This window comes from Nycticebus coucang, chromosome 22 (assembly GCF_027406575.1).
Source record: "Nycticebus coucang isolate mNycCou1 chromosome 22, mNycCou1.pri, whole genome shotgun sequence".
In the NCBI taxonomy this organism is placed as follows: domain Eukaryota; kingdom Metazoa; phylum Chordata; class Mammalia; order Primates; family Lorisidae; genus Nycticebus; species Nycticebus coucang.
Genome location: NC_069801.1, coordinates 48,751,985 through 48,779,099, shown reverse-complemented (window position 1 = coordinate 48,779,099; position 27,115 = coordinate 48,751,985). Strand labels below are relative to the sequence as shown.

General features: G+C 44.3%; 1 protein-coding gene and 1 non-coding gene across 2 annotated transcripts in view; one reads left to right on the top strand and one right to left on the bottom strand.

Annotated features, from left to right (window-relative positions):
• Nucleotides 1-27,115, top strand: part of RAB3B (RAB3B, member RAS oncogene family) — a 78,835-nt gene that overhangs the window by 9,479 nt on the left and 42,241 nt on the right. Inside the window, exon 2 of the mRNA XM_053576481.1 lies at nt 2,071-2,298. Within this exon, the coding sequence (XP_053432456.1) occupies nt 2,071-2,298 (228 nt within the window). The remainder of the gene's footprint in view (nt 1-2,070; nt 2,299-27,115) is intronic.
• LOC128575730 (small nucleolar RNA U13) lies at nt 9,908-10,011 on the bottom strand. Its single transcript, XR_008377137.1, has one exon. It is a non-coding gene; the product is annotated as a small nucleolar RNA U13 (small nucleolar RNA).

Genomic DNA, 27,115 nt, shown 5'->3' with positions numbered 1-27,115 from the left:
ATAATGCCAATAATCCTACAAATCTATCTGACCTTGCTTTAAGAGAGCTTTCAACCTTCCACGTACATCAGTTCCTTATCCTTATAGCTCACCTGCAAAGCCCAAAGAGCCACATCCACCAGCCTCACCCTCCTTCTTTTCCTTTGGGAGAAAAAAGAGCAGGAGTTCCTAAAGAAAATGAAAACCCAGACATTCTCTCACGTTAGGGCTGTCCTCCCATCATCCTCCACTCCCTCACTCAGCCAACTGAGTACCCAGTGCTGAGCACAAGATGAGATTTCAGGTGCAGAAGAAAGGACCCCAAGGCTTCCAGCAATAGGAGGAGCAAAGGAAGCCTACAGTAAGGCCAGGTGCTGAATGGGTTATGAGGTTCAGATCCAACGTGTTCTAGGAAAGGGGAGGATGGTGGCAGGACTGAGAGCCGCGATCGGAGGGAAGAACAGGCACATAATAAATATTTGCAGGATGAGTGAATGAGTGCATGAAAAAATACATACTGGGGCGGCGCCTGTGGCTCAGTGAGTAGGGCACCGGCCCCATATGCTGAGGGTGGCGGGTTCAAACCCAGCCCCGGCCAAACTGCAACAAAAAATAGCCGGGCGTTGTGGCGGGCGCCTGTAGTCCCAGCTACTCAGGAGGCTGAGGCAGGAGAATCGCGTAAGCCCAAGAGTTAGAGGTTGCTGTGAGCCGTGTGATGCCACGGCACTCTACCCGAGGGCGGTACAGTGAGACTCTGTCTCTAAAAAAAAAAAAAAAAAATACATACTGCATCTATGTTTTGAAGGATTTAGAATACTAAGGACTAAGTTCACACCTGTGTGGAATTCACCGGTTTAAAATGGATTCAATCACCGTTATCTCATTTGAGTGTTGTGGTGTCCCTGTGAGAAAAGCCGGGCAGAAATTCTTCTCCCTATTTTCCAGATGAGGAGATTGGGGTCTAGAAGGATAAAGTGACTTTACTAATTCAGCACACATTTGCTGAGTGCTATTATGTGCTATGACTTGTGCTAGAGCTCGGGCATACAGGAGCGAAGTACGTTAAGGCCCGGATGCTCGGTCTTGAAGGATACAAAGGCCTTTAGAATGTTTTGGGAGTACAGGAGCTGAAGTGCCCACCTCTGCCACGCACAGGGAAGGTGACACTTGATCTGGCTCTTCAAGGATGAATAGGAGTTTGTTAAGAGGAAAAGAGCATTCTAGGCAGGAGGAATACCTGTAAAAAGTGACAAAGACAAGAATAATGGGGCCTATTTGGAGGAAAGTATGGAATTTGATACGAGGGTAGCACAGGTTGATGGCAAGACGGGTTAGGTAGGAAAAGATAAAGCTTAGAGAGTTGGTTCGTTGGTTAGTGCAGTAGTTCTCAACCTTCCTAATGCTGTGCGCCTTTTACACAGTGCCTGTGGGTCATGACTCACAGGTTGAGAACTGCTGGGTTAGTGGGTTCTTTGTCAAGTTGAACAGTTTGCACTTGATCTTTTAGAGTTTTGGGGAGCCATGAAAGTTTATAAAGCAGGGGAATGAAGGATAGCTCTGTACTGAGCCTTCCTGGCGTGTTCATATGTTTACTGTTCTTGGATCTTCCCCTCAAAGAAGAAAACTCAGCCCTGGAGCTGCCTCCTACAGGAGACTCTCTCTGACCACTATGCCTCCCTCCCTCCTGGTTGGTTTCATGCTCCCTGTTGACATCTCGGCCAGGCCTTCCCTCTGTCTTATCACTACTGCTTGATTACTTTGTGTTTGTCAGCTCTTTTATTCTAGTTTGTGGCCACCCAAAGGTCAGAGACCATGTCTGATTCTTATCTGTATTCCCCCTGCCCAGCACAGGGCTTGCCCCAGGGCAACGTGCTCAGTAAATATTTGCCAAGGGAATGAATGGAAGGAGCTGGGTTCCACCCTGATGCTGAGACAATATTTGGGGCAGGTGCAGTGATGGGGTGACTGTGAGTAGCATGCATTTCCTCAGTGATGCTGGAGTGTGCGAATGGCGGGGTGGTCATTAGGAGGTTGGTGACTCAAGGTTGAGGTGGAGGTGTGTTCTTGAGTGACCATGGGCTTCTCTCATAGATGGCTTCGGTGACTGATGGTAAAACTGGAGTCAAAGATGCCTCTGACCAGAATTTTGACTACATGTTCAAACTGCTTATCATCGGCAACAGCAGTGTTGGCAAGACCTCCTTCCTCTTCCGCTATGCTGATGACACCTTCACCCCAGCCTTTGTCAGCACGGTGGGCATCGACTTCAAGGTGAAGACAGTCTACCGCCATGAGAAGCGAGTGAAGCTACAGATCTGGGTGAGTCCTGGGCATGTTGGGCAAGACTGTCCTGGGAAGTGGGACCAGCTTGAAACCTCTGGGCCTTATAGCATCAGGCATTACTGCTGTTACAGGTCTGGCCCCTGGACTGCCCCCTGCTAGCTTTATACAAGTTTGCTATCCTCTAGAGCAGTGGTTCTCAACCTTCCTAATGCTGTGACCCTTTAATACAGTGCCTGTGGGTCTCAACCCACAGGTTGAGAACTGCTGTTCTAGAGGTTCAATTGCTTCTACTATTTAACTGTACAAGATGCTTTATCCTGGCTTGAATAAATGAATGATCAAGAAACTGGGCTTTGGAGTTAGAGACCTGGGTTCAAGTTTTACTTCTACCACTTGCTAGCCATGGAACTTACCAGTTCCTGAACCTCTCTGGGCCACTCTTTCATCTTTAGGGATTATAATAGCATCTATATCTTAAGGCTGTTGGGTGCTTAGCTAGTTCCTGGAGCACAGTAAATGCACAATAAATATAACTACTAAATCAGTTATCTAGTGTTGCATAACAGATCACTTCAAAACTTGGTGGTGTGAAATAACAAAAATTCATTATCTTGCAGTTTCTGTAGGTGGAAAAATTAGGAGTGGCTTGGGGTCTTTCATGAAGTATGAAAGTAGATGTTGGCTTGGATTGCTTTCATTTGAAAGATTGACTGGGGCTGGAGGATCTACTTCTAAGGTGGCTTAGTCACATGTGTGGTACTAGCTATTGGCAGGAGACCTTATTTCCTTCCCATTTGGCCCTTTTACAGTGTCTTTTTTTGCATGGCAGCTGCTGGCTTTTTCCAGAGTGAGATATTTAAAAAACCAAAGTGGAAAATGACCATGTGTCTTATGACTTATCTTTAGAGTATTCTATTGGTCGCTGATCCAGTGTGGGAGGAAACTACACAAAAGTGTGAACACTGGGAGAGAAGGATTACCGAGGACTGGGTGTGGTGACTGACACCTGTTATCCTAGCACTCTAGGAGGGAAGGAAGGAGGACCCCTTGAGCTCAGGAGTTTGAGACCAGCCTGAGCAAGAGCAAGACCCCATCTCTACTAAAAACAGAAAAAATTAGCCAGGCATTGTGGCAGGTGCCTGCAGTCCCAGTTACTCAGGAGGCTGAGGCAGGAGGATGGCTTGAACCCAGGAGTTTGAGGTTGCTGTGAACTAGGCTGACACCATGGCACTCTAGCCTGGACAACAGAATGAGACTCTTATCTCAAAGAAAAAAAAAAGATCATTGGGGACCATGCTGGAAGATGGCCATCACTTTCTATTATTGGCATTAACCACTGGCACTAATAAAATATGTACATATTTTATTTGATAAAGCAACATGTGGATCCTATGCTTTTCAGTAATGAATTAGTATCAGGATCGGAAATTTTGAAAATTTGTGATTTAAAATATTCAAAACATAATGAATTGTATATATGTATATCTTATTGGGACAGTATGAATACAGTACTTTTCACATATTTTACACATTTCCCATATTTTAATATCATCTCAAAATTAACACTGTGAGGTAGATATTATTTTAATACACTCCTGTTTAACAGAAGAAAAAAGTCAGACTCAAAAATTAATTAACTTAGCTCAACCACACTGCCATAAAGTGGGATTTGAACTCTCATCCTCTGATTCTAAATAAATATGCTTTTTTCTCTACATTGTGCATCTGAGGTATTATAGAACCCCTATTTCCACCCTTTATGATAATGCTAAATATTGATTTACATAGAGAATAAAGTTCTTGTGTTCATTTACTCTATTAAAGGCATGAGGACTCAAAAATCACTGGAAATGGGAGACGCTGTGCAGGTCATCTAGTTCATTGGTTTCAAAGTGTGGTCTCTAGACCAATAGCATCAGTGTCATCTAGGAAATTGTTAGAAATGCAAATTTCAGGCCCACGTCAGACCTATTAAATCAGAAACTCAGGGATTGGGGCTAACAATCTATGCTATAAAGAGTTTTCCAGGTGGTTTTTAGGCAGCCTTACGTTGTAGAGCTACACTGATTTAGTGTAACTATGTTATGGTGAGAGTCAATAAGCATTTATTTAAAGCACCTCTTCTGTACCAGGAACTTTCTCTTATGTCATCCGACATCATCCCTGCAGTCAATGCACGGGAAGGGGTAAGAGAACCGGATATTTGGGGCATGGTGAGCAGTACAGTGAAACTGGATCAGGCTCTGAAAGAGCAGGGAGCAGGTGCTGGAGAGGCTGACTGGGGGTCGGGGAGACCTTGTTCAGTAAACAGAAGCTTCTTGCCATCGACCAGCAGGGGTAAGCCTGATGATTCTTTGGGGGGCTAAAGAAACTACAGGGCTTACTTTAAATCTATGAATATAAAATAACGTTTACTTATAGCTACTATGTGGATTGATACAGATGTCTTCATGTGAGCCCTGTATCAGATTGTCACTTACCCTACATTAAAAAAATCTTGAGGTAGGAAAAGGGATTCTGCCTTTCTTTTTTTTTTGAGACAGAGTCTCACTCTATAGCCTTGGGTACAGTGCTATGGCATCATCATAGCTCACAGCAACCTCAAACTCTCGTCAAGCGGTTCTCCTGCCTCAGTCTTCCAAGTAGCTGGGACTACAGGCGTGTGTCACCCCTGGTTAGTTTTTTTTTTTTTTAGTAGAGACAGGGTCTTGCTCTTACTCTTGCTTAGGCTTGTCTGGAACTCCTGAGCTCAAGCAATCCACCTGCCTTGGTCTCCCAGAATGCTAGGATTACAGATATGAGCCACCGTGCCTGGCTCATTCTGCCTTTCTAAGAATTGGAAAGAGGTTGGTGGTGGTGACCCTCTCACTTCTTTGTCCATTTTCAGCCTAATTTGAGCTTTCCTAGTTTTCCTGTGCCTGGTTAGTTTTAACTAAATGAAACCTCACAATGGATATGTGGTTTTTAAAGAGTCCTATAAAGAAATCTCTGATTGAACACTGTGCTAATTACAGTGAACCCAAGTCAGCATAAGAAAATGGCTGAACTGGGCTGGGTGCCTGTGGCTCAAGTGGCTAAGGCGCCAGCCACATAGACCTGAGCTGGCGGGTTCAAATCCAGCCCAGGCCTGCCAAATAACAATGACGGCTGCAACCAAAAAGTAGCTGGGGGTTGTGGCGAGCGCCTGTGGTCCCAGCTACTTGGGAGGCAGAGGCAGAAGAATTGCTTGAATCCAAGAGTTGGAGGTTGCTGTGAGCTGTGATCCCATAGCACTCCTCCCTGGGCAATGGCTTGAGGCTCTGTCTCGAAAAAAGAAAATGGCTGAACTGATGTTTCTCTGACTCCCAGCCCAAGTTCATGGTCAGCCATGTTTGCAGGTAAAATCAATGACAATCTTATTAGACCTGGCATAGTCAATCACATTGCTTTTGCTGGAAAAAAAATTAGCAAAGTGTTTTTTATCTGGATATGTGTTTTTATGTAGCAAAAATAAAATTTTCTATACCATTCATAAATACATTAAAATTTAAACTTTTAGATATTGTTTATTTCATTTTTATATATAATTTTAAATTTTTTATTGTTGGGGATTCATTGAGGGTACAAGAAACCAGGTTACACTGATTGCATTTGTTAGGTAAAGTTCATTTTTATTTATTTATTTATTTTTTAAATAGTAACAGTTGGATTTTTTATTTTGTATTTTTTATTTAATTAAATAAATAAATTAATTAATTAATTTTGGGGGCAGTTTTTGGCCAGGGCTGGGTTTGGACTCGCCACCTCTGGCATATGGGGCTGGTGCCCTACTCCTTTGAGCCACAGCTGCCGCCCTGAAGTTCATTTTTATATGAACATTTTTTTGTGTACTTCTATATAATCTAAGTAAATATACATATTTTGTGCATGCTGTACCTAAATTTTTTTTTATATAGGAGATATAAGTTTGGAGACCATTATCATAGGCACTGGGGAACCATAAAAGGGTTTGACAATTCAGATTTACATTTTAGAAAAATTTCTGGGCTGGGTGCTGTGGCTCACACCTATAATCCTACCACTCTGGGATATTGAGGCAGGTGGATTCCTCGAGCTCAGGAATTTGAGACCAGCCTGAGCAAAAGCAAGACCACATCTGTACTAAAAATAGAAAAACTAGCTGGGCATTAAGGTGAGCACCTATGAGGCTGAGGAGGGTGAGGCAAGAGATAGCTTCTGCTTAAGAGTTTGAGGTTGCTGTAAGCTATGATGGTGCCATGGCACTGAACCCAGGGCAACAGAGTGAGGTTGTCTCAAAAAAAAAAGAAAAGAAAAGAAAAAGAGAAAAGAAATTTCTGGCTTCAGTAAAGGTTAGATGGAAATGAGGCAAAGATTGTACATATTAAATATGTGCATTTTTTGCATCTCAATTATACCTCCTAAGGCTGTTTAAAAATAAGTAAATATAGTATTGATCAGCTATAAGGAAAGAAGAGAAAGAAAAACAGAAAGAAAAAAAGAGGGCTGGGTAAATTATAAAGGTCTGAGCTAAGTGCAGTAGCCTGATTGGGGCTGCCATAAGGAAACACCCCAGACTGGGTGGTTTAAACAACATTTATTTTCTCACAGTTCTGGAGTCTGGAAGCCTGAGATGAAGGTGCTGCCAGGTTGATGTCTGGGGAGGGCTGTCACCTTGGGTCACCTCTTCACTCAGTGCTCATGTGGCCTTCCTGTTCATGGACATGGGGGGCAGAGGGAGAGAGAGAGGACTCTTTGGTGTCCCTTCTTATAATAACACTAATTCTGTTAGTTCTGGGACTCACCCTCATTTAATCTTAATTATTTCCTTAGAGGCCTCATCTCCAAATATAGCCACACTAGGGCATAGCTTCAACATATGAATTTTAGGGGGAAACAAACATTTCAGTCCGTAATGGAGTGATAAAATGACATAAGGGTTGGAAATGATTGGAAATGAAAAGGGAGATGTGAGAGAAATTTAGAGCTAGAATTGGGGCTTTGGACAGTCCTTGTTGTATGTGCTGACTGGCTGTTAGTCATTTAGTAGCTGTCCTGGTTATCTGATTGAAAAAGCATGTACATAGGTGGCGCCTGTGGCTCAAAAGGAGTAGGGCACTGCCCCATATACCAGAGGTGGTAGGTTCAAACCTGGCCCCAGCCCAAAACTGCAAAAAAGAAAAAAGAAAAAAAGAAAGGAAAAACATGAAAACATGTACATACTAAACTGGGTTCCGTGCTCTCTGCGGTTTCAGGCATCTACCCAGAGTCTTGGAACTTATCCTCTTAGGAGAAGTTGTTGCTACTATAATTGTAAAGGGAGAGGGAGGAACTTATTTATCTACTTCTATACACAAAGGTTCTATGATTTTTTTCTTTTTAAGTTGTGTGAGTTTTGGTAAAGTCACTTCATTTCCATGACTAGATAATGGCTTCAACTGTAAAAGCCTCACAGGTTTGTTGAGGGGGCGCTAAATGTGATAACATAATCTTGTGCTGGGGGGTGGGGGTGGGGAGGCTGGGCACGGTAGCTCATGCCTGTAATCCTAGTATCCTAGTGCTCTGGGAGGCTAAGGCAGGCAGATTGCCTGAGCTCAGGAGTTCCAGACCAGTCTGAGTAAGAGTGAGACCCCATCTCTAAAAAATAGCCAGGCATTGTGACAGGTGCCTGTAGTCCCAGCTACTCGGGAGGTTGAGGCAAGAGGATCACTTGAGCCCAAGATTTTGAGGTTGCTGTGAGCTATGACATCACAGCACTCTACCCGGAGCAATAAAGTGAGACTCTGTCTCAATAAAACAAAACAAAACAACCCCCCCCATAATATTGTGTCTGACACATATTGCAGTAAAATTAGGTTCCTTTCTTTCTCTGCCTCCTGGTCGACATGCAGAGGATCACAGGATCTTGTTCCAAGGTTTTCCATCTGTGGTTTCAGAAGTATTGGAACAGCATCTGGTGAACTCACCAGCATGGTATGAAGTGTTCAGTTAAATTCCTCTATTCCATTCCATCTCTCCCAGGGGATTTCGGAAAGTGGTTGTCAGGGTGGAAGGGAGCGGGGGATGAGGAGGTTACGAGCATCGCTGAACAGGATCATTTGCGATGGGAGTTTCTGTCATCCCTGGGGGATGTGGATGATGAGAGCATTGGGAGTACCTTACTCCCTGGGTTCCTTGCCACATAGGTCCCTGAGAGCCCCCTCTATTTTCTGAGAGGTTAATTACTGTGTCTCAGAGAAGAAAATCTTACTGGGAGGCAGGGTTAGGGGACAAGTCTCATTAGTAGGGAGTGAGAGCACGCCGGAGAGTGAGGGGGGACTTGGTAACTCCACAGCAACAGACCTGACTAGAGGCCACTTACTGCTGGGTGCCAGTTGCCAGGCAACCCCTGAGACCTGTGGGAAGAGACAAGCAGGAGGGGTCTTCCACCCCTCTACGTGGGGCCCTGTTGCAGAGGCTGTCAGGTCTGCTGCTGGTCAAGGGAAGAATCTGCGGGCCTGTGGGAGGGCTGAGCTAACCCAGGACTTCAGAGTCCCGTCTCTGTCCTGCAGTCATCATTCGATATGGAGTGGTCCCTGCCCTCCATGGGCCTGTTTCCCCAGCAATGAGATGGAAGTATAATCCTTGCTTTCCTGGCCTCAGGGGTTGTTGTAAAGATCAAGTGAGAAAATGGAAGGGGAAGCCCAGGGAAAACTTACAGACCCTGAGTAGATCAGAAAGATTGTGGATATTGTCAGCCGCACAAATTCTCCTTGTATATACTTTAAATCAATACCTTCGTCTGACCTAGGGAGGTAGTTATCTCCTTATAGAATGGGTGGTTGAGGCCAGGAATGTCAGGTTACGTGTGTGGAACCAAAAGATAAACTTTATTATTTCATTCATTCAATAGACACTTATCTGCGGCTCACTCTGTGCCCGGCATTGTGCTGGGATAGGGATATACTCCTCTGTGCTACCAGGGGAGACAGACACAAAGTTAAAAGGGTTTCATTCCATCTGCAGTAAGGGCCCTGAAGGAAAGAACAGACTTGTTTCATTTTCAGGCACTGGGACTCAGCTCAGGAATCCCTGAACTGTGATTTAGGTCTCATTCTGGGACTTGGAGTTAGGTTCAGGCTCAACTCAGTTCACAATTCAAAAGCCTAGCTTAGCTGTGACCTTCACCATGCCAACTTGTCTCAGGCCTGGTCCCTGCTAGGGGATGCAGTGGCAGGGACCTCCCTTGTGGAGAGATAGAATCTCCTCTTTTCTACTTCCAACAGTGAGGCGTTTTTGTTGACCTGCATATCAAGAAGATGTTAAAGACAGACACGTCTGTCTCATGTGTCTGGAGGTATTTGTACAAAGAAAAATGAACTGTGGGCCTCCCCAGCATTCTTCTATTGGAGATTTAGACCTCTCTTCTGTGAAGGAGGTACAGGCCACCATCTCTGCTCCTGGGTCTGCCTGCTGTCACTGTTCTTCTTTCTTTCTTTTCAGTTTCCTCTTTGGAAGCCCTCAATCACCCTGGTGCTTGTATATACCTCAATTATTCTACTTGTTTTGCTTTGTTGGTGAAGATTTAAAAGAAATGATGTATATAAAGCATTGTCACAGTGCCTGGCACAGAGTAAACATTCAACAAATAGTAGTTTTTTTTTTTTTATGTCAGACAGGTAATGTGCCGACGTCGTAACAAGATTTGTGGGAGGCACATCTCACGCATGCGCATGAAAACCCAATCATCACTCTTATGAACTACAAAAGGATCAACAAATAGTAGTTTTTATTAAGGGTTTTTGGAAATCAATAAATGGCACTCTTTTTCTTCCCCTCCTAAATTTGGAACTAATTGATAGATAAATTCAGGAGTTGGAGAGAGGGGGAGTAACATGAAAGCTATGGTGAGACACATGGCTAAGTCTTCAGGCAAGTAGAGGGGTAATACGTTTCTCTGGAGTCAGGCCATAAACCCAGTCATGGGCCAACATGGCTGCTAGCAAAGCACAAAATGCTTTCAAGGTCAAAGTCCATGTGATGGGGGGAGGGAGGCTGAGCATTGGTGGCTCATGCTTATTTATAATCCTAGCACTTTAGGAGGATGAAGTGGGAGGATTGCTTGACTACAGGAATTCAAGAGTAGCCTGAGCAACATAATAAGACTCTGTGTCCACACAAACAAACAATAAACAAGTCCGTGTGGCCCAGATTGCTAATATCTATAGGCTTAAAGCATCCTGCCTGGGTCTGCAGTAGGAGCCTCTGTCTCCATGGACAGCCTTCTTCATGGAGGGGGAAAGAGGGTCTCTCCTCCAAACACATGCCTTCTCTAGACATAGCTAGAAGTAAGCATCAGCTCCAAAGGGGTTAGATGGAATGATGAAAGCTGGGACAAATAGGAGGGGTCTTAAGAGATTTCCTGGGAATCCTGAATTCCACAGTGATGAGAGTGACTCCCTGTATAATCAGGAGCTGAGAACAAGGCCAGGGTGGGGTGATGGTGTTTGGGCAGTCAGCTAGGTTCAGTCGATAACTAACTGCCTTATTCCTGTAGAGCAGCCTCAGTGAAATTTTAAGTTACCACATGGCTTTGGAGTCACTTACAAATATTAAAGCTAGTAAATATTAAATCAAGGACTTGTTTCTTAGGACCAATAACATACGAGTACAATGAAGCGTGAGGGAGGTCAGGAATGTGGGAAAGCTAGTCACACCAGAAAGCTAGACTGAGGAGGACTGTGGCTCTTGAGCAGTCCTTTAATAAATATTTACTGTGCCAGACATTGGGTATGGAGATATTAATATGAGCATGACACATTCTCTGCTCTCTAGGAAGTAGGGAGACTGAATTTACCTCTGAGCTTCAAAAGTGAAATAAAATATTATAAATATTATAGTCCTCTTGTTCTGATTAAAAGAAGCAGTTGAGGACATCAAGAGAGGTTTTTCCCTAGAATTGAAGAATTATAATAATGGATTATTATATGAGATTGGGCAGCTGTCTAATGGACATCTATTTGTATTAGTTTCCTATTGTTTTTTTTTTTTCTTTTTGTAGAGACAGGGTCTCACTTTATGGCCCTCGGTAGAGTGCCGTGGCCTCACACAGCTCACAGCAACCTCCAACTCCTGGGCTTAAGTGATTCTCTTGCCTCAGCCTCCTGAGTAGCTGGGACTACAGGCGCCCGCCACAACACCCGGCTATTTTTTGGTTGCAGTTAGGCCGGGGCCGCGTTTGAACCCGCCACCCTCGGTATATGGGGCCAGCACCTTACCGACTGAGCCACAGGCGCCGCCCTGGTTTCCTATTGTTGCACTAACAAATTACCACAAACTTAGTAGCTTAAAACAACACACACCTATTAGGTCATTAAATATGAAATGTCCCATTTCTAATCAAAAGTTTGGCTTATTATATCTCAAATAAGAATTACCATCAATCAAACAATGCACCTAAACAATCAACAGAATTTTGCCTTTCTTTTTTTTTGAGACAGACTCTCAAGTTGTCACTCTCAGTAGAGTGCTATGGCATCACAGCTCACAGCAACCTCAAACTCTTGAGCTTAAGTGATTCTCTTGCCTCAGCCTCCCAAGTAGCTGGGACTACAAGTGCCCACCACAACACCCGGCTATTTTTTGTTGTTGCCATTGTCATTGTTGTTTTAGCTGGCCTGGGCTGGGTTCGAACCCAACAGTCTCGGTGTATATGGTCAGTGCCCTACCCACTGAGCTACAGCCACCGTCACAATTTTGCCATCTTAACAATAGCTTGTGAACACCAATAGTGAAGAAGCCTGGAGAGTGAGTGGCAATGAAATCTCAAAATGTGGGGGCTGGGCGCCATGGCTCACACCTGTAATCCTAGCACTCTGGGAGGTGAAGCAGGTGGATTGCTTGAGCTCTGGAGTTCAAGACCAGCCTAAGCAAGAGCAAGACCAGTCTCTACCAAAAGTAGAAAGACTAGCCAGGTGTTGTGGTAGGTACCTATAGTCCCAGCTACTTGGGAGGCTAAAGTAAGAGGATCGCTTAATCCCAGGAGTTTGAGGTTGCTGTGAGCTATAGGATGCCACAGCACTCTACCCAGGGCAACTAAGGCTAAGTAAGACTCTATATCAAAAAATAACAAAACAAACAAAAAACCCAAAATTGCAAAAGGCATTTTCCACAGCTTGTTGAGAATTGAATATTTTTCCTTCAAGAAGTGGTCCACAGCTTGGAAGAAGTGGTAGTCCATTGGTACAAGGTTTGGTGAATATGGTGGATGACAGACAATTTCCAAGTCCAGCCTCTGTAGCTTGAGCAGTATCGTTTGTGGGATATGTGTTAAGCATTGTCTTGTAAGAGGATTGGCCTGTCTCTGTTGACCACTCTCAGCAGCTCGCATCATTTCATCCAGTTGGACGCAGTGGATATCCACTGTAATCAACTGACCAGCTTTCATGAGGCTGTAGTAGATAATACCAGCGCTAGACCACCAGTCACCATGAGCTTTTTTTGATGAATATTCAGTTTTGGACTGTGTTTCAGCGTTTCGTCTTTATCCAACCATTGTGCTAAATGCTTGTGATTGTCCAAAATAATCCATTTGACATCACACATAAGAATATAACGTAGAAATGGTGCAGCTTTATGTTGTGACAGCAAAGAAAGGCAAGTTTTGAGATGATTTGTCTTCTGACATTTGTGCAATCCACGTAGAACCCCTCTATTCTGCTTCTTTACCTTTCCAATTTGTTTCAAATGGTCCAATACTGTTGGAATAGTAACGGCAAAGCTTGCTGCTAATTCACGTGTAGGTTGAAGTGGATTCACTTCCACTATAGTTTTCAGCTCACCATTATCCACCTTGGTCTCAGGTCACCCATGTGGCTTATTTTCAAGATTAAAGTCACCAGAATAGAACATTAGCCACATCCTTCACAAACACTTCATTGATATTTTGAGCTGTCTGCCCTGAATCGGTTCCATGATGAACCTCACATTAAAAAATAACACATTTTTTACTTACCTATGGTTTCACAAAAATTTCTCTTAAAAAATTTTTTTGAAAGATAATCACAATCTCAAAAGTGCCTTTGGAAGAATGAGGATATATTTGCATGATTTAAATAAAAAGCATCAGCTCAGCGCCTGTAGCATAGTGGTTACGGCACCAGCCACATACACCAAAGGCTGGCAGATTCCAAAGGCTGGCAGAGTCCAGACCAGCTAAACAATCATGACAACTGCAACAAAAAATAGCCAGGGCTCAGCACCTGTAGTTCAAGCGGCTAAGGTGCCAGCCACCTACACCAGAGTTGGTGGGTTCAAATCCAGCTGTGATGCCATGGCACTCTACCCAGGATGACAGCTTGAGGCTCTGTCTCAAAAAAAAAAAAAAAAAAAAATCCAGGCATTGTGGCGGGCACCTGTAGTCCCAGTTGCTTGGGAGGCTGAGGCAAGAGAATTGCTTAAGCCCAAGAGTTTGAGGTTGCTGTGAGGTGTGATGCCACGGCACTGTACTGAGGGTGACATAGTGAGACTGTGTCTCAAAATAAATAAATAAATAAAATAAAAATAAAAATAATTTTAAAAAAGTGTCAAAGTGAAAGGTCAGAGATATCAACTGTCAAACTTAGTACTTACGGAAACTGGACATTTCTTGTCTAATAACCTAGTATTCTCTTACATTTCTGGAGGTCAGAAATCATGGGTCTTACTGGGCTAAAATCAAGATGCCGGGAGGTCTGTTTTCCTTCTGGAGGCTTGAGGGGAGAATCCTTCATTTGTCTTTTCCAGCTTTAAGAGGCTGTCTGCATTCCTTTGCTTAAACCCCTTCTTCCATCTTCAAAACCATCAATGTAACACTTTCTAACTTCTCTCCCTGAGCCTCTTGCCTTTCTCTTATAAGACACTTGTGATTATAATGCACCTACCTGGACATTCCAGGTTAATCTTCCCTTCTTTAGATCCTTAATTTAATTATATTTGCAAAATCTCTTTGGCCACATAAGGTAACACATTCACAGGTCCTAGAGATTATATCTTTTGGAGGCTATTAGTCTGACTACCACAACATTTATTAGCAACATGAAAAAGACATAATGTAGATTCTTCCTATCTCAGAATCTGAGAGAACTCGGGTTCTGTCTTCTTTGGTGATAGCTCCCTCCACTAACTGCCTGAAAAAGGTAATGTCCATGTCTTAAGCTCACGATGCCTGTTGAGACTGCCTGTCATAGGCCTGTGAATTTAGAGCTCATCACACCTCAGTGTCTGATTTTAGACATGAGGAGGCTGAGGCTCAGAGAGAACGAGGGACTTTGCTGAGGGCCCATGGTGAGAATCTTCTAACACATTCCGGTGCTCCTCCTGCCACCTTCAGGAAGGTGCAATCCAGTCGCCTGTAAGCTGGAGACCTACAGAGAGATTGATGGGCAGCATCAAGGAGTCTGGAGGTTGAATGGGGCTCTCACAAGAGAGAATGTGAGACAGATCCTGAGTACACCATCCTGTGCTCAGCCCTTATGGTAATCAGAATTGATTTTTCTGGGCAGCAAGTTTCCTGGTGGGGCTACAGAGACATGCTGACACTTTTATCTCCCCAAAGCCCTTAGGAGCCAGCTGCTGGAAGAGGTTTAATCTGATTTTTAAAATCACAACAAAGACTATAGGAAGTCAATTCAGAATTGCAGGCATAGTCTGCCTTTGTAATTTGGAAATCAATTAACCAGCAATCCTGATCTACTATTCAAGGGGTCGCCAAGACGGATTATTTGTAGCCATAGCCCACTTCCCCCCATCCAAATTGGTGTGGAAAAAAAAGAAAAATCTATTAGCCATTTGCATTCATTCAATAAACATGTATCATGTGCTTATTATGCCAGGCACTGTCATAAGAGGGTGAATAAACAGCTATAACACAATATAAATGATGTAATAAAGGTATGAAGAAAGTGTTGTAGAACACAGAGGGGATATGCTACCTCTGCCTGGAAGAGTCATTGAAGGCCTCATCAAGGAGGAGGCATTTGCACTGGGTCTTGACAAATGAGTATTAGTCTCTCAGTTAATGTAGGGGAAGGGTTTTACAGGCAGAAGAAAAGGCATTTGCAAAAGCATGATTGCTTTGAGGACCCTTTGTATGCCTGGCTGTGCTAGGCAGTACAGGGATTGGTGAGACGACATCCCTACCTCTGAGGGCACTTGGAGTAGTGAGGGAGGAGGGATATACTACACCTGTACAAATAGTGATGATGACTTGAGACCAAAGCAGTGGAGTGACATTCCCTAATGTTATCATGTTACATAGCCATGGTAAATCTGTCAAAACTAAGAAATTAACATTGGTACAATATGATTAACTATGTCAGACTTTTCCTCATTTTCACTAGTTTTTTCTACTAATGTCCTTTTACAGTTGCAGGATCTAATCCAAGATACTACATTGCATTTAATAATATATTTTTTGATTGACATATTCTTATACCATAAAATTCGCCCCTTTTAAAGTGCAAGGTTCAGTAACTTTTCATATATTCACAAAATTGTGCAACTATCATCACTATCTAATTCCAGAACATTATAATGGCTTACATCTTAATGCTTAATAGGATTTCTCGGAGGTGGGGTTATACCTGTTTCAAGAATAAATTATGAAAAGCAAAGGGCAAAAGCAAGGAGAATCAGTTAGGATTTGCAGCTATTGAGGCCAGGAATGATAGTGTCTTAAACTAAAGTGGTGTCTTAAACATACATTCTGCACGTATGTTGACAATATTACATAGTGGATAGGATGTGGAGGGAGAAAGAAGGGGAGGAGTCAAGGATAATGCTGAGGGTTTTGTGTGAGCAGCTGGAAAATGGGAGATCGCTTTGACTGAGATGGGGAAGACTGCAGGGAGAACTTCCTTTGGGGAGACAGTGGGGACTCAGTTTGGTTAAGCCCAGTTGGAGACGCTTGTTAGATAATCAAGTAGAGATATAGAATAGACAAGTTGAGTAAATGAGTCTACAGTTCAGGGCAGAGGCCCTGGCTGCAGATTATAAATTAGCAATCATCAGCATGTAGATGGTATTTTAAATGATGAGATCAAGTAAGACCAATTAGGGAGAGAAGTGAAGATAGGAAAAAAGAAATGTCTAAGCCAAGAGACATTCCAATACTAAGATGTTGGAAGATGAGGAAGAAACAGTAAGGAGACTGCAAAAGAGCAATTGAAAAGGGAAAGTGTAGGCTCAGCACCTATAGCTCAGCGGCTGGGGCGCCAGCCACATACACTGGAGCTGGCAGGTTCGAATCCAGCCTGGGCCTGCCGAACAACAATGACAACTACAACCAAAAAATAGCTGGGTGTTGTGGCGGGCGCCTATAGTCCCAGCTTCTTGGGAGGCTGAGGCAAGAAAATCGCTTAAGCCGAAGAGTTTGAGGTTGCTCTGAGCTGTGATGTCATAGCACTCTACCGAGGGTGACATAGTGAGACTCTGTATCAAAAAAAAAAAAAAAAGGGGGGGGGTGGAAATGTAGTGTCCTGGCAGCCACATGAAGATAGTTTTACTGGGGAAGGAGAGATCGACTATATCAAAAATGGCTGCTTAGGGTACAAATAGGAGGACTGAGAATTGACCGCTGTATTGAGAAGGTAATCTTGATGTTTTGGTAGAGGGTTGGGATGAGACCCTGGTCAGAGTGGGAGAAAAGAAATTGGAGACATTTCGTATTACATAGCACTTTCAAGGATTTTTGCTCTAAAGAAATAGAGACAATTGGGGCAGTAGCTGAATGTGATGGAGGAAGTGAATCAGAAGAGATTTGGGGGCTTTTATGACGAAAGAAGTAAGAGGATATTTTTATACTGGTGGAACAATTCAAGAAATCAACAAACCAAGTAATTACAAAGAAACAAAAATAAGAAACTGATGATATAGGAAAGAGAGAATTGCTGGGCCCATATCCTTGAATTAGAGAAAGGGAATAGGATCACATGTCTTGCTAGGAGCACGGGCTGTGTATGCACATCAAGAGGGAGAAGGCAGAGGGTCTGGGCACAGGTGCAGCAGAGGCTTACATGTGCTGGTGAGAGTTCTCTTGGATATAATTTTCTGACGAAGCAAGGTCATCAGCTACGAGTGAGGATGGGGGAGTAAGTTTAGAGATTTAAGGAGAGAGGAAGATGTCACCAAGGAAGGTGGGAGAGTGAATAGACTCAGGAAATGTAATTTGATTGCTGATTAGCATTAAGGCTTCGCTTGAAATTAGTGATCATGAATTTAAATTCATGAACTTAGGAACTTGAAGCATAGTCGAGCCACCTTTTGATCTGTGAATACAGGCTGAGAGTAGGGCAGAGAGTTGGCTTTCATGAAAGTGTGGTTTTGCTGAATGAATATGATGAAGCAGACAAGGTCCCAGGGCATCAGTGGTGTGTTCAGGGACGCCATCGTCAGGATTGACCACGGAATTCGAGCTGGGCAGACAGGGAGTTAAGGACATGAGGTGGGAAGAACAGTGAAAAGATGTTCAGGGATGAAGGCTGTTGAACTGGGGAATCTAGAAGGAGTGGGCTGGAAAGAGCATAGTGGGGGGAGTGTGGGGGCTGAACTTATGGTACTAATAAGGTCCAGGGCATGACTGTGAGAGTGAATGGCTGAGGTTGGTCAGTGATCAGCATCACTAGAGAAGAGTTGGAAGAAATGACAGTCCAAGATGTTGGAAGGCTCATCTATGTGGATATTGAAATCTCTAAGAATTATAGTGAAGTGAACCAAAAGTGAACCAGAAGCTGTTCACTGATCAGTAGAGGGATAAGAATGGGGTATAGTCCATAACATGAGATTGAAAGCTGGGGGTGTTTTGTTTTGTTGAAGGAGGGAAGGAGAATGATATGGAAGCAGGGGTAAGAAGCAGCAATAGCTATCTCACCTCCTGGCCCAGTCATTCAACCGCAAAGAGAGAGGAACGGACCAATAAGGTAGAGGCCTTGGCAGGAGAAGTAGTGTCCTTAGCGAGAGTCAGGTTTCAATTACAGCACAGAGATGAAGGAAACACATGAAAACATACAGATGAGAGGCTAAGCAAAAAAAGATATTTCTGATGACTGTGAGTTTCCAAAGGCCCAGGGAAAGGGCTCAGAGGGGAGGGGAGGAGATAGTGTTAGAAAAGATAATATACCAGGCCCGGATCCGTGGGTCACACCTGTAACCCTAATACTCTGGGAGGCTGAGACAGGTGGATTGCCTGAGCTCAGGAGTTCTGGATCAGCCTGAGCAAGAGCGAGACCCCATCTCTAAAAATAGCTGGGTGTCGCGGTGGGCGCCAGTAGCCCCAGCTCCTTGCCAGGCTGAGGCAAGAGCTTGAACCCAAGAGTTTGAGGTTGCTGTGAGCCATGGCGCCGTGGCACTCTACCAAGGGTGACAAAGTGAGACTCTGTCTCAATTAAAAAAAAAAATGATATACCAACCTGTGTGGGAATCAGAGTGCAGTGACCAGGAATGACTTGGGTTTCTTGTCATTATGGTCACAGAGAGATGAAAGGTATAACAAAATAGATCATAACACAGGCAATTGGCCCCAGGACAGACAGGGTTGTGTGGTGGGTGTGGGAGGATCCCTGCTTCCTCCTAATCCCTGCTTTAGCAGCCCAGACTCTGGCAAAGCTACCATTTCTTTTTTTTTAAGGTATCATTCTTATTCTGAGTGCCTGGCATCCCTCTCAACTTCACACATCAGTAATTGTTGTAGCAATAAACAGACCCTCAACTATAAATGGGGCTAATAATGTCTCCCACAGGGCTGACCATGAGCTGACAGTGGCACTAGCTCTTATACCAGCACTGAGTTCAGTACTTTCATCACCTTGCCTCACCCTCACAATAACTCTGGGAGGCAGGTACTGTTATTATCCCTGTTTTACAGTTAATTAAACTGAGGTCCAGAGGAGTTAGGTTACTTACTCAAGTTCATACAAATAGTAAATGGCAGAGTTTAGATTTGAATCATATTCTATCTGACTTCAAAACTCATGTATGCCCCATGCCATGTCCCCCTCCCCTCCTTGCTATACCTTCTCATAGGTAGACTTTGGTAAAGCACTTCATAAATTATGAAAATGTTAACAATTATAATTTATCAGGCAGCAGCTGTCTGTTTTGCAGGTGCTTTACTTGCATTTAAGCAAAAGTAATTATCACAATGACGGCACCTAGAATAGATGAGGAAACTGAGACTCAGAGAAGTTAAGGGACTTGACCAAATCCTACCAAGACTAGTAAATAGCACAGCTAGGATTAAAAAAACCAGGACTGTCTGCCACCAAAGCCTGCGTTTTCTTCACACCCAACTGTCTTCCCCAATCTTTCCCTTGACCTGCGATATACCTCACTAGTAGTTGGGAGTCAATGTCACAGCTAAAAATTATAACCTCCCAGCAAACACTCTGAGAAAGAGATGGATTATCTGTTGCAAACTATAACCTATTGACGAGCCAGCTTCCCTCCCTTTTTGCACCTCCCCCCAACTTCAGAGGTCAGTTTAATGGGCATCCAAGGCTGAGCGACACTGGTATTTGGCTATACAGCTAAGTGGTATGGCACGTAATGTGGTGGTCTCTAACTGTTGTTTAGTGACGTTATTTATCACACCGCTGGTGCTATGGGTTCATTCTACTCATCCCACAGCTGAATTAACCAAGCCCCCGACAGCATGTTCTAGAACAGGGACGGAGGAGGGTTGGGGGTTTGGTTAATTCAGCTGTGGGATAAGTCAGATGAACACATGGCACCACCAGGGTGATATAACAATGTCTCTGACTCTTGTTTTTTCTAGCTGTGAAAGAGGAAGAATAGTAATGCCTACGTCTTAATATTGTAGTAAAGATTGAATGAGACAGTATATGCAAAGGAGCTGCATCCTGTCTGTAATATACGGGGTCCTCAATAAACTTACCCAAAGTCTCACAGTGAGATTGAGAGCCAGATTAGTGTATGGGTGTTCCGCTGAGGCTCCACAATGCCTTCAAAGGCTGGAGATTCTCCTAGCTGGTTGGGATGCTTCCTGATGTGTTGCTAAGGCAGGGCTGGGAGTGAGGCGTGGGATGGGGCTTTCAATGGAGGATTTATAATTCCTTCTTGCTGCAGACTCCTGCTTCTCCCACACCATTGCCCAACACTATTGCCCCACACCTTGAGTTGCCGGGTGACAGCTGGAAATTCTTTTTTTTTTTTTTTTTTTTTGTAGAGACAGAGTCTCACTTTATGGCCCTCGGTAGAGTGCCGTGGCCTCACACAGCTCACAGCAACCTCCAACTCCTGGGCTTAAAAGATTCTCTTGCCTCAGCCTCCCGAGTAGCTGGGACTACAGGCGCCCGCCACAACGCCCGGCTATTTTTTGGTTGCAGTTTGGCCGGGGCCGGGTTTGAACCCGCCACCCTCAGTATATGGGGCCGGCACCTTACCAACTGAGCCACAGGCGCTGCCCGACAGCTGGAAATTCTTACCCTCTCTGTGCTCCTGATCTTCTCACCATCCTCTGTGAAGTCTGTTAACTCTGTGCTAATGATGCATGGGCTCTGAGCTCAGGCCCAGAGAGGCAAGGGGTCAGGTCCACAGAGGTGTCCGATAGATGTCTGAGAACCCCCCTCACTGCCTCCAGCTCAAAACCGAGGGTCAGTGTTCTAGGTGGAAGCTAGAGGAGCCCCAACAGTCACAAGCCAGGGCTGAGGCCCCTTTGCTGGACTGTGACTTGTGCTGCTCCTGTCGCCTATGGGCAGGGGGTCTGGCTGGGAGCATCTTCCTGCTGGGCTGGGAGCAATAAATGTGGCAATGTGAAAACAAAACAAAATAAACAAGATTCACCTTGTTTATTCCTTTCTGTTCTTGTCCTGCTCCTCTATTTGGGGGATTTGGGAAACTGGGGAGATGGAACTACCAATTCCATCTCCCCAATTTCTCTCAAAGGCATCTCCTCCTCAGTTCTGCTCTGTAACATTTATTGAGGGCGAACCTGGCTCCCCCTCTGCCCCTTGCTTCCCTCTAGTTCCTGTCACCTCCCCCTTAGACTGTAGCAGCAGCCCAAATGGAGCTCCCGGACCTCAGTCTCTCATGAGGCACAGGGCCTTGCAAATAGTAAAGGGTCAATAAAGGTTGGCAAAATGAAAGTGAGCGTTGAGGCTGTGGCTTCACACCTCTCAAAGTCAAAGCCAGCTCTTCTCCCTGCACCTACAATGTCTGACCCCTCTCTTAGCTCTAGATCAAGTATTCCCCTCCCCACCACCACAGTCTGTTCTGCTGGAGGTCTGAGGCTTCTCTTGGTCAGCCTCTCTGTAGAACGGGCACGGGTGCGTTCTTTCCTGCTTTCCTCTAAGAGCCACTATGGACACCAGTCCAGTCAGCTCATCTGATGTATTCCTGGTCTTCTTTGATCACAAGAGAAGGTCTTGTCATCCTCATTTACACATGAAGAAACTGAAGCCCAGAAAGGGAAAGTGTTTGTACTTTACTAGAGGTTACGGGGCAGGCTTTTGTGACTCAGCCTAGGCTCTTCCCACTGGACGACACTATTTCTGCACATGAAAAGTGAAACCAGCACATCACAGACTCCTCTGCTGGGAAGATTTTAAATAAGGTTGCAGCTAAACCTTTCCTTTTTCTCAGCGAGAGCTTGGAGAGGAAGAGATAAGAAAGGTAAGAGGGGCTCGGCGCCTGTAGCTCAAGTGGCTAAGGCACCAGCCACACACACCAGAGCTGGCGGGTTCGAATCCAGCCCGGGCCTGCCAAACAACAAAGACAACTACAACCAAAAAATAGCCGGGCATTGTGGCGGGCGCCTGGAGTCCCAGCTACTCGGGAGGCTGAGGCAAGAGAATCGCTTAAGCTCAGGAGTTGGAGGTTGCTGTGAGCTGTGATGCCAAAGCACTCTACCCAGTGCAACAGCTTTAGGCTCTGTCTCAAAAAAAAAAAAAAAAAAAAAAAAGGTAAGAGAGGCTCAGCGCCTGTAGCTCAGTGAGTAGGGCACCGGTCACATATACTGAGGCTGGCAGGTTTGAGCCCAGCCCCGGCCTGCTAAACAGCAATGACAACTGCAACAACAACAACAACAACAAAAAAAAAAATTGCCAGGTGTTGTGGCGGGCGCCTGTAGTCCCAGCTACTCAGGAGGCTGAGGCAAGAGAATCGTTTAAGCCCAAGAGTTTGAGATTGCTGTGAGCTGTGATGCCACAGCACTAGGGCAACATAGTGCGACTCTGTCTCAAAAAAAAAAAAAGAAGGTAAGAGAGAAGAGAAAGGGTAAATAAAGATAATCAGACATGATTCTGAGCTTGGACATTATGTTCAAGCTGCCATGTGGTGCCATTTTGTGAGGAGAGAGAATGCCCTCTGGATACTGTCCTCCCCACCGGGGTGTTGCTGAGTCAACTGATTGAGCCCAAAGGCTAGCCTGGAAATTTACCACCAGCAGAGGCATAATTAGCCCTTTAATTTCCTTTCAGCGGAAGTTTGCTCAGGCTGTTATCAGCCTGCTTTCCTGGGCTCCTCCCTCCTCCCACTTTGCTGCACCTCCAGCTCTCTGGCATCTGACGCCTGCCCCAGGTGTGACACCAAGGGGAAGAACAGCAGATTACTGCGGGCAAGCTGTAAATGGAATGATTTATTCATGGAATAATGTTTATACAGAGCTTTCCAATTACCAAGACACAGTACTTGTCTCATTTTATCCTCCTAACAATACTGAGGAAAGAATGTTATTATCAACCCCATTTTGCAGCTAACAAACCTATAGCTCAGGAAGTCAAATGCAATAACTGGCCCAAGACCACGTGCCAGGAAGTGCGAGAGCTGGACTTTGAATTCAGAGATCCTTGCTTCCCAGATCCATACTCTTTCTGCTGCTCCTCCCAGTGTCTGGTCATTAAGTGCTTGTGGTGTTTAATTCAATGACACAGAAGTGCTGAAGGGACAGTAAATTGAAGGGGAGGATGAGAATGAGGGTAATTTTAAGAGACTTCTTGGAGGAGGTGATCCCATCCTTGAGATGGTAACAGAAGTGGGTTCCACATTACAAAGAATTTTTTAAAAAAATATTTTTGTCTCGGTTGCGCCTGTAGCTCCCTGAGTAAAGTGCCGGCCACACACACCCAGGCTGGCTGGTTTGAACCTGGCCTGGGCCTGCAAAACAGCAATGACAACCACAACAACAACAAAGAATTAGCTGGGTGTTGTGACAGGCGCCTGTAGTCCCAGCTACTTGGGAGGCTCAGGCAAGAGAATGGCGTAAGCCCAAGAGTTTGAGGTTGCTGTGAGCTGTGATGTCACAGCACTCTACCAAGGGCAACATGAAACTCTGTCTCAAAAAAAATTTTTTTTTTTGTCTTTGTTCCCAAAGGGATTTAAAGTGACAGGGAGAGATTAGACAGAGTGAGAGACTTCTCTTTTTTCTTTTCTTCTGTTTGGTCCTGACTCTAGCCCCACATTGCCCACCAGACATGCTGCTGTAAGTTTACTCCCCAGCAGTTCGTTTAATCCTCCAAAAACAAACAAACAAAGCCATTAAAAGAATTTACCTAAAGTTTACTTACAAACCACTATCAGAATTTCTAGTCTGCTGAAGGAGACAAGCACCTTGACAATTCACATACTGTTTCCTATAGAGAGTAGGTACACAGGGGTTTGGAAGCCTGGGAGATCTGGCTGTCTGGTTCACATCTTTACCAGCTGTGTGGCCTCAAGCAAGATATTTAACCTCTGAATCTCAGTTACCCCACCTGTAAAATGAGTGTATGAAAATGGAACCTCTGTGAGAAAGTTGTAAGAAATGGCATAGTGCCTGGCATATCCTGTCTCAACAAATAGCAGCCAGTCATTACTTCTGCCTCTGGGTATTAGGAGAAGTGTGAATCGTAGAGGAGGAAGCATTTGAGCTGAGTTATGAATGCTAAATAGCAACTCATTCAGCAGGGCAGGGGATAAGGCTATTCCAGGCAGAGGGCACAGTGTGAGCAAAGCACAGAAACTTCGAAGGGCACGATGTTTGGGATTTAGGGAGTAGGCCAGGATGGTTAGAACCCTGGGAGAAAATAACGGAGTGGAGTGGCAGGAGCTTAGGGTAATGAATCCATTAGGTTAGAAGACCAGGGATGAGTTTAGCATCCTAGCATCCTGGGAGGCAGTGTAGTGGACAGCTTTAACTCCCAGCTCCCAGGCAGTGTAGTGGAGGAGTTTAACTTGCAGCTCCAGCATTTGCCAGTGTGGGCAAATATTTACCCCCTTTTTGCCTCAGTTGCTTTGTCTTACCTCAAGGAACTAGCTGTGAGGATTGATGACTCAATACATGAAAAACATTGTCATAGTGCCTGACGCTAAGTACTCAACTCATGTTAGCAATTATTATTTGATTACAAATATTATTACTATTTATCTTGACTCCTTAGAGTTAGAAGGGGCCCTAAAAATCATCCAATCTAATATCTCTATCTTAAAGATGATTAATCAAAGCCCAGAGTAGACAATATGAATAAGCCACAAAGCAAGTTAGTGATTAAGCCAGAACCATTTGGCTACCATCGTCAGGCTGGCTCTGACAGGTTTCTCTTCCCTCCTCAGATGCTTGTCCCTTCTCCCTTGTAAATAAATTTTAAGGTGTTCGCTTCGTGGAACTGAGTATTGATTCTATTTTTAGAGCATTCTGGCACCTGTATGCAAATGATCCTCAGGGAACTTGTCTGCTATGGTGACTTGGGCCAACTCTGCAAAGAAAGCAGCTAGGAGCCCCGAGAGAAAGCACAGCCCAGGGCAGGGTGGAGATCCTGGATTCCTGATTTCTCTTTCTCGTTCAGTCCCAGATGTTCTGGGGAGTTCAGTCTCTTTTCTGTCCTATATATGTTGACCCCTGTGTTTCCAGTTGGAAAAGAGTTCAGAAGTAGATCTCTAGGCCAGGCTCCAAGCTGAGATTTTGGCTTTGAAATGTCATGTCAGAAGGTGCCGTAGGCTCCAGGGCTGTGGACGTTCACATCAGTTATGGTATTGGCTCAAGTTATGGGGAAATATTTATTGCTTTCAGGAAAATAGAAACAATGTGGAGGTTTGGAGGAAGAAAGACCACTTTAACAGACAAACCAGTGGTTCTGCCCTGCACGGCAGGAGAGACTTGGGTGAAATGATAAGAAGGAAGGGAGAGCAAGAACTCAGACACTTGCCCCTGGCCCTTGGCATAAGCAGCCGTGACCTGATTCTCAATGGCCTTACTGTTTAGCGCATACTAACTGAATGTTCTCCAGGTGACAGGCCCTATGTAAGTCTTGTGTTTCAGAGAATCTAAGATATCTTAGATGTGCTATCACTTGTAAGGTACATCCTTATTTCAGAGATGCTAAAACATGAAAAGTGGACATCTTATAACCCAAGAATATTTTATGCTCCAGTGACAATGGAATTGCTTGCATCCTTCCCAGATGCTGTGCTGTTTCAGCCTTCCCATTTTTTGTTTTTTTTTTTGAGCTGTTTATTATGGAAGATTTCAAACACATACTCAATTTAAGTGGAAAGAATAAATAGTACATAAACTCCATCATCCAGCTGCAGCAATGATCAGCTTACGGTTGGTGGTCCATGTTTTCCCTGTATTTCCTTTTCCCTAGACCAGTAATAAGAATAGTAACTACTAGTACTCATTAGAGATTTATTTTTTCTTAATTATAAAATTCATATATGCTCATTTCAAAAATATTTTGAAATTACAGTTGAGCAGGAAAAGGAAAATCTTACTGATATTTTGGTTGGTTTCGTTCCAGCTTCTCTTTTTGAGACAGTCTCACTGTTACCCAGGATAGAGAGCCATGGCATCAGCCTAGCTCACAGCCACCTCAAACTCCTGGATGTAAGTGATCTTCCCACCTCAGCCTCCCCAGTAGCTGGGACCCCATAGGTGGGCACCACAACATCTCACTTATTTTTCTATTTTTAATAGAAACAGAGTCTCGCTTTTGCTCAGGCTGGTCTCAAACTCCTGAACTCAAGCAGTCCTCCCACCTTGGCCTCCCAGAGTGCTAGGATTATAGGTGTGAGCCACCACACCAGCCTCCAGCTTCTTTTCTGTGAACATTTGACATAGTTAAAGTCAGATTATGTATCCAAATTTATATCCTGCCTTTTTTATTATTCAGTTTTTATTTCACAGTTATAAACTTAACTCTGCAATCCAGCTAGACATGGAGGAGAGTACTACTAGTAATCTCTAATGAGTACTAGTAGTTACTATTCTTATTACTGGTCTAGGGAAAAGGAAATACAGGGAAAACATGGACCACCAACCATAAGGAAGATATGGAACTCAAAGAACTGTAGTAAGAACACAAAGATTACAAGGTCTTGTGAGCAAATGTGGTAAAGGGGTGTTCTCGTGAGCTACAGAAGGAATGGTCTGGTGGTTAGGATAAAACATGAAGTCAAATTTATTACAGTTGTTCGCAGTCAGTAATGGTGATCTTGCTGGTCTTATCATCCCGTACCCATAGTACTTCACAGCTTCAACAACTCTCATGCCTTCTTTCACCCTGCCGAAAACTACATGCTTGCCATCCAACCACTAGGGATTAGCACTGCAGATGAAAAACTGGGAACCGTTGTGTTGGGTCCAGAATTTGCCATGGACGAGATGCCAGGACCTGTACGCTTCAGGATGAAGTTCTCATCATCACATTTCCCCCCATAGAGAGTACTCCCCATGTGATATCACCAGCCTGACACATCAACCCTGGAATAATCCTGTGAAAGCAGGAACCCTTAGAACCAAATCCTTTGTCTCCAGTGTTCTGAGCATGAAAGTTTTCTGTTTTCTTCGGAACTTTGTCTGCAAACACCTCTAAGGAGGTAGGGGGGTTTGCCATCCTCGGCGATACTG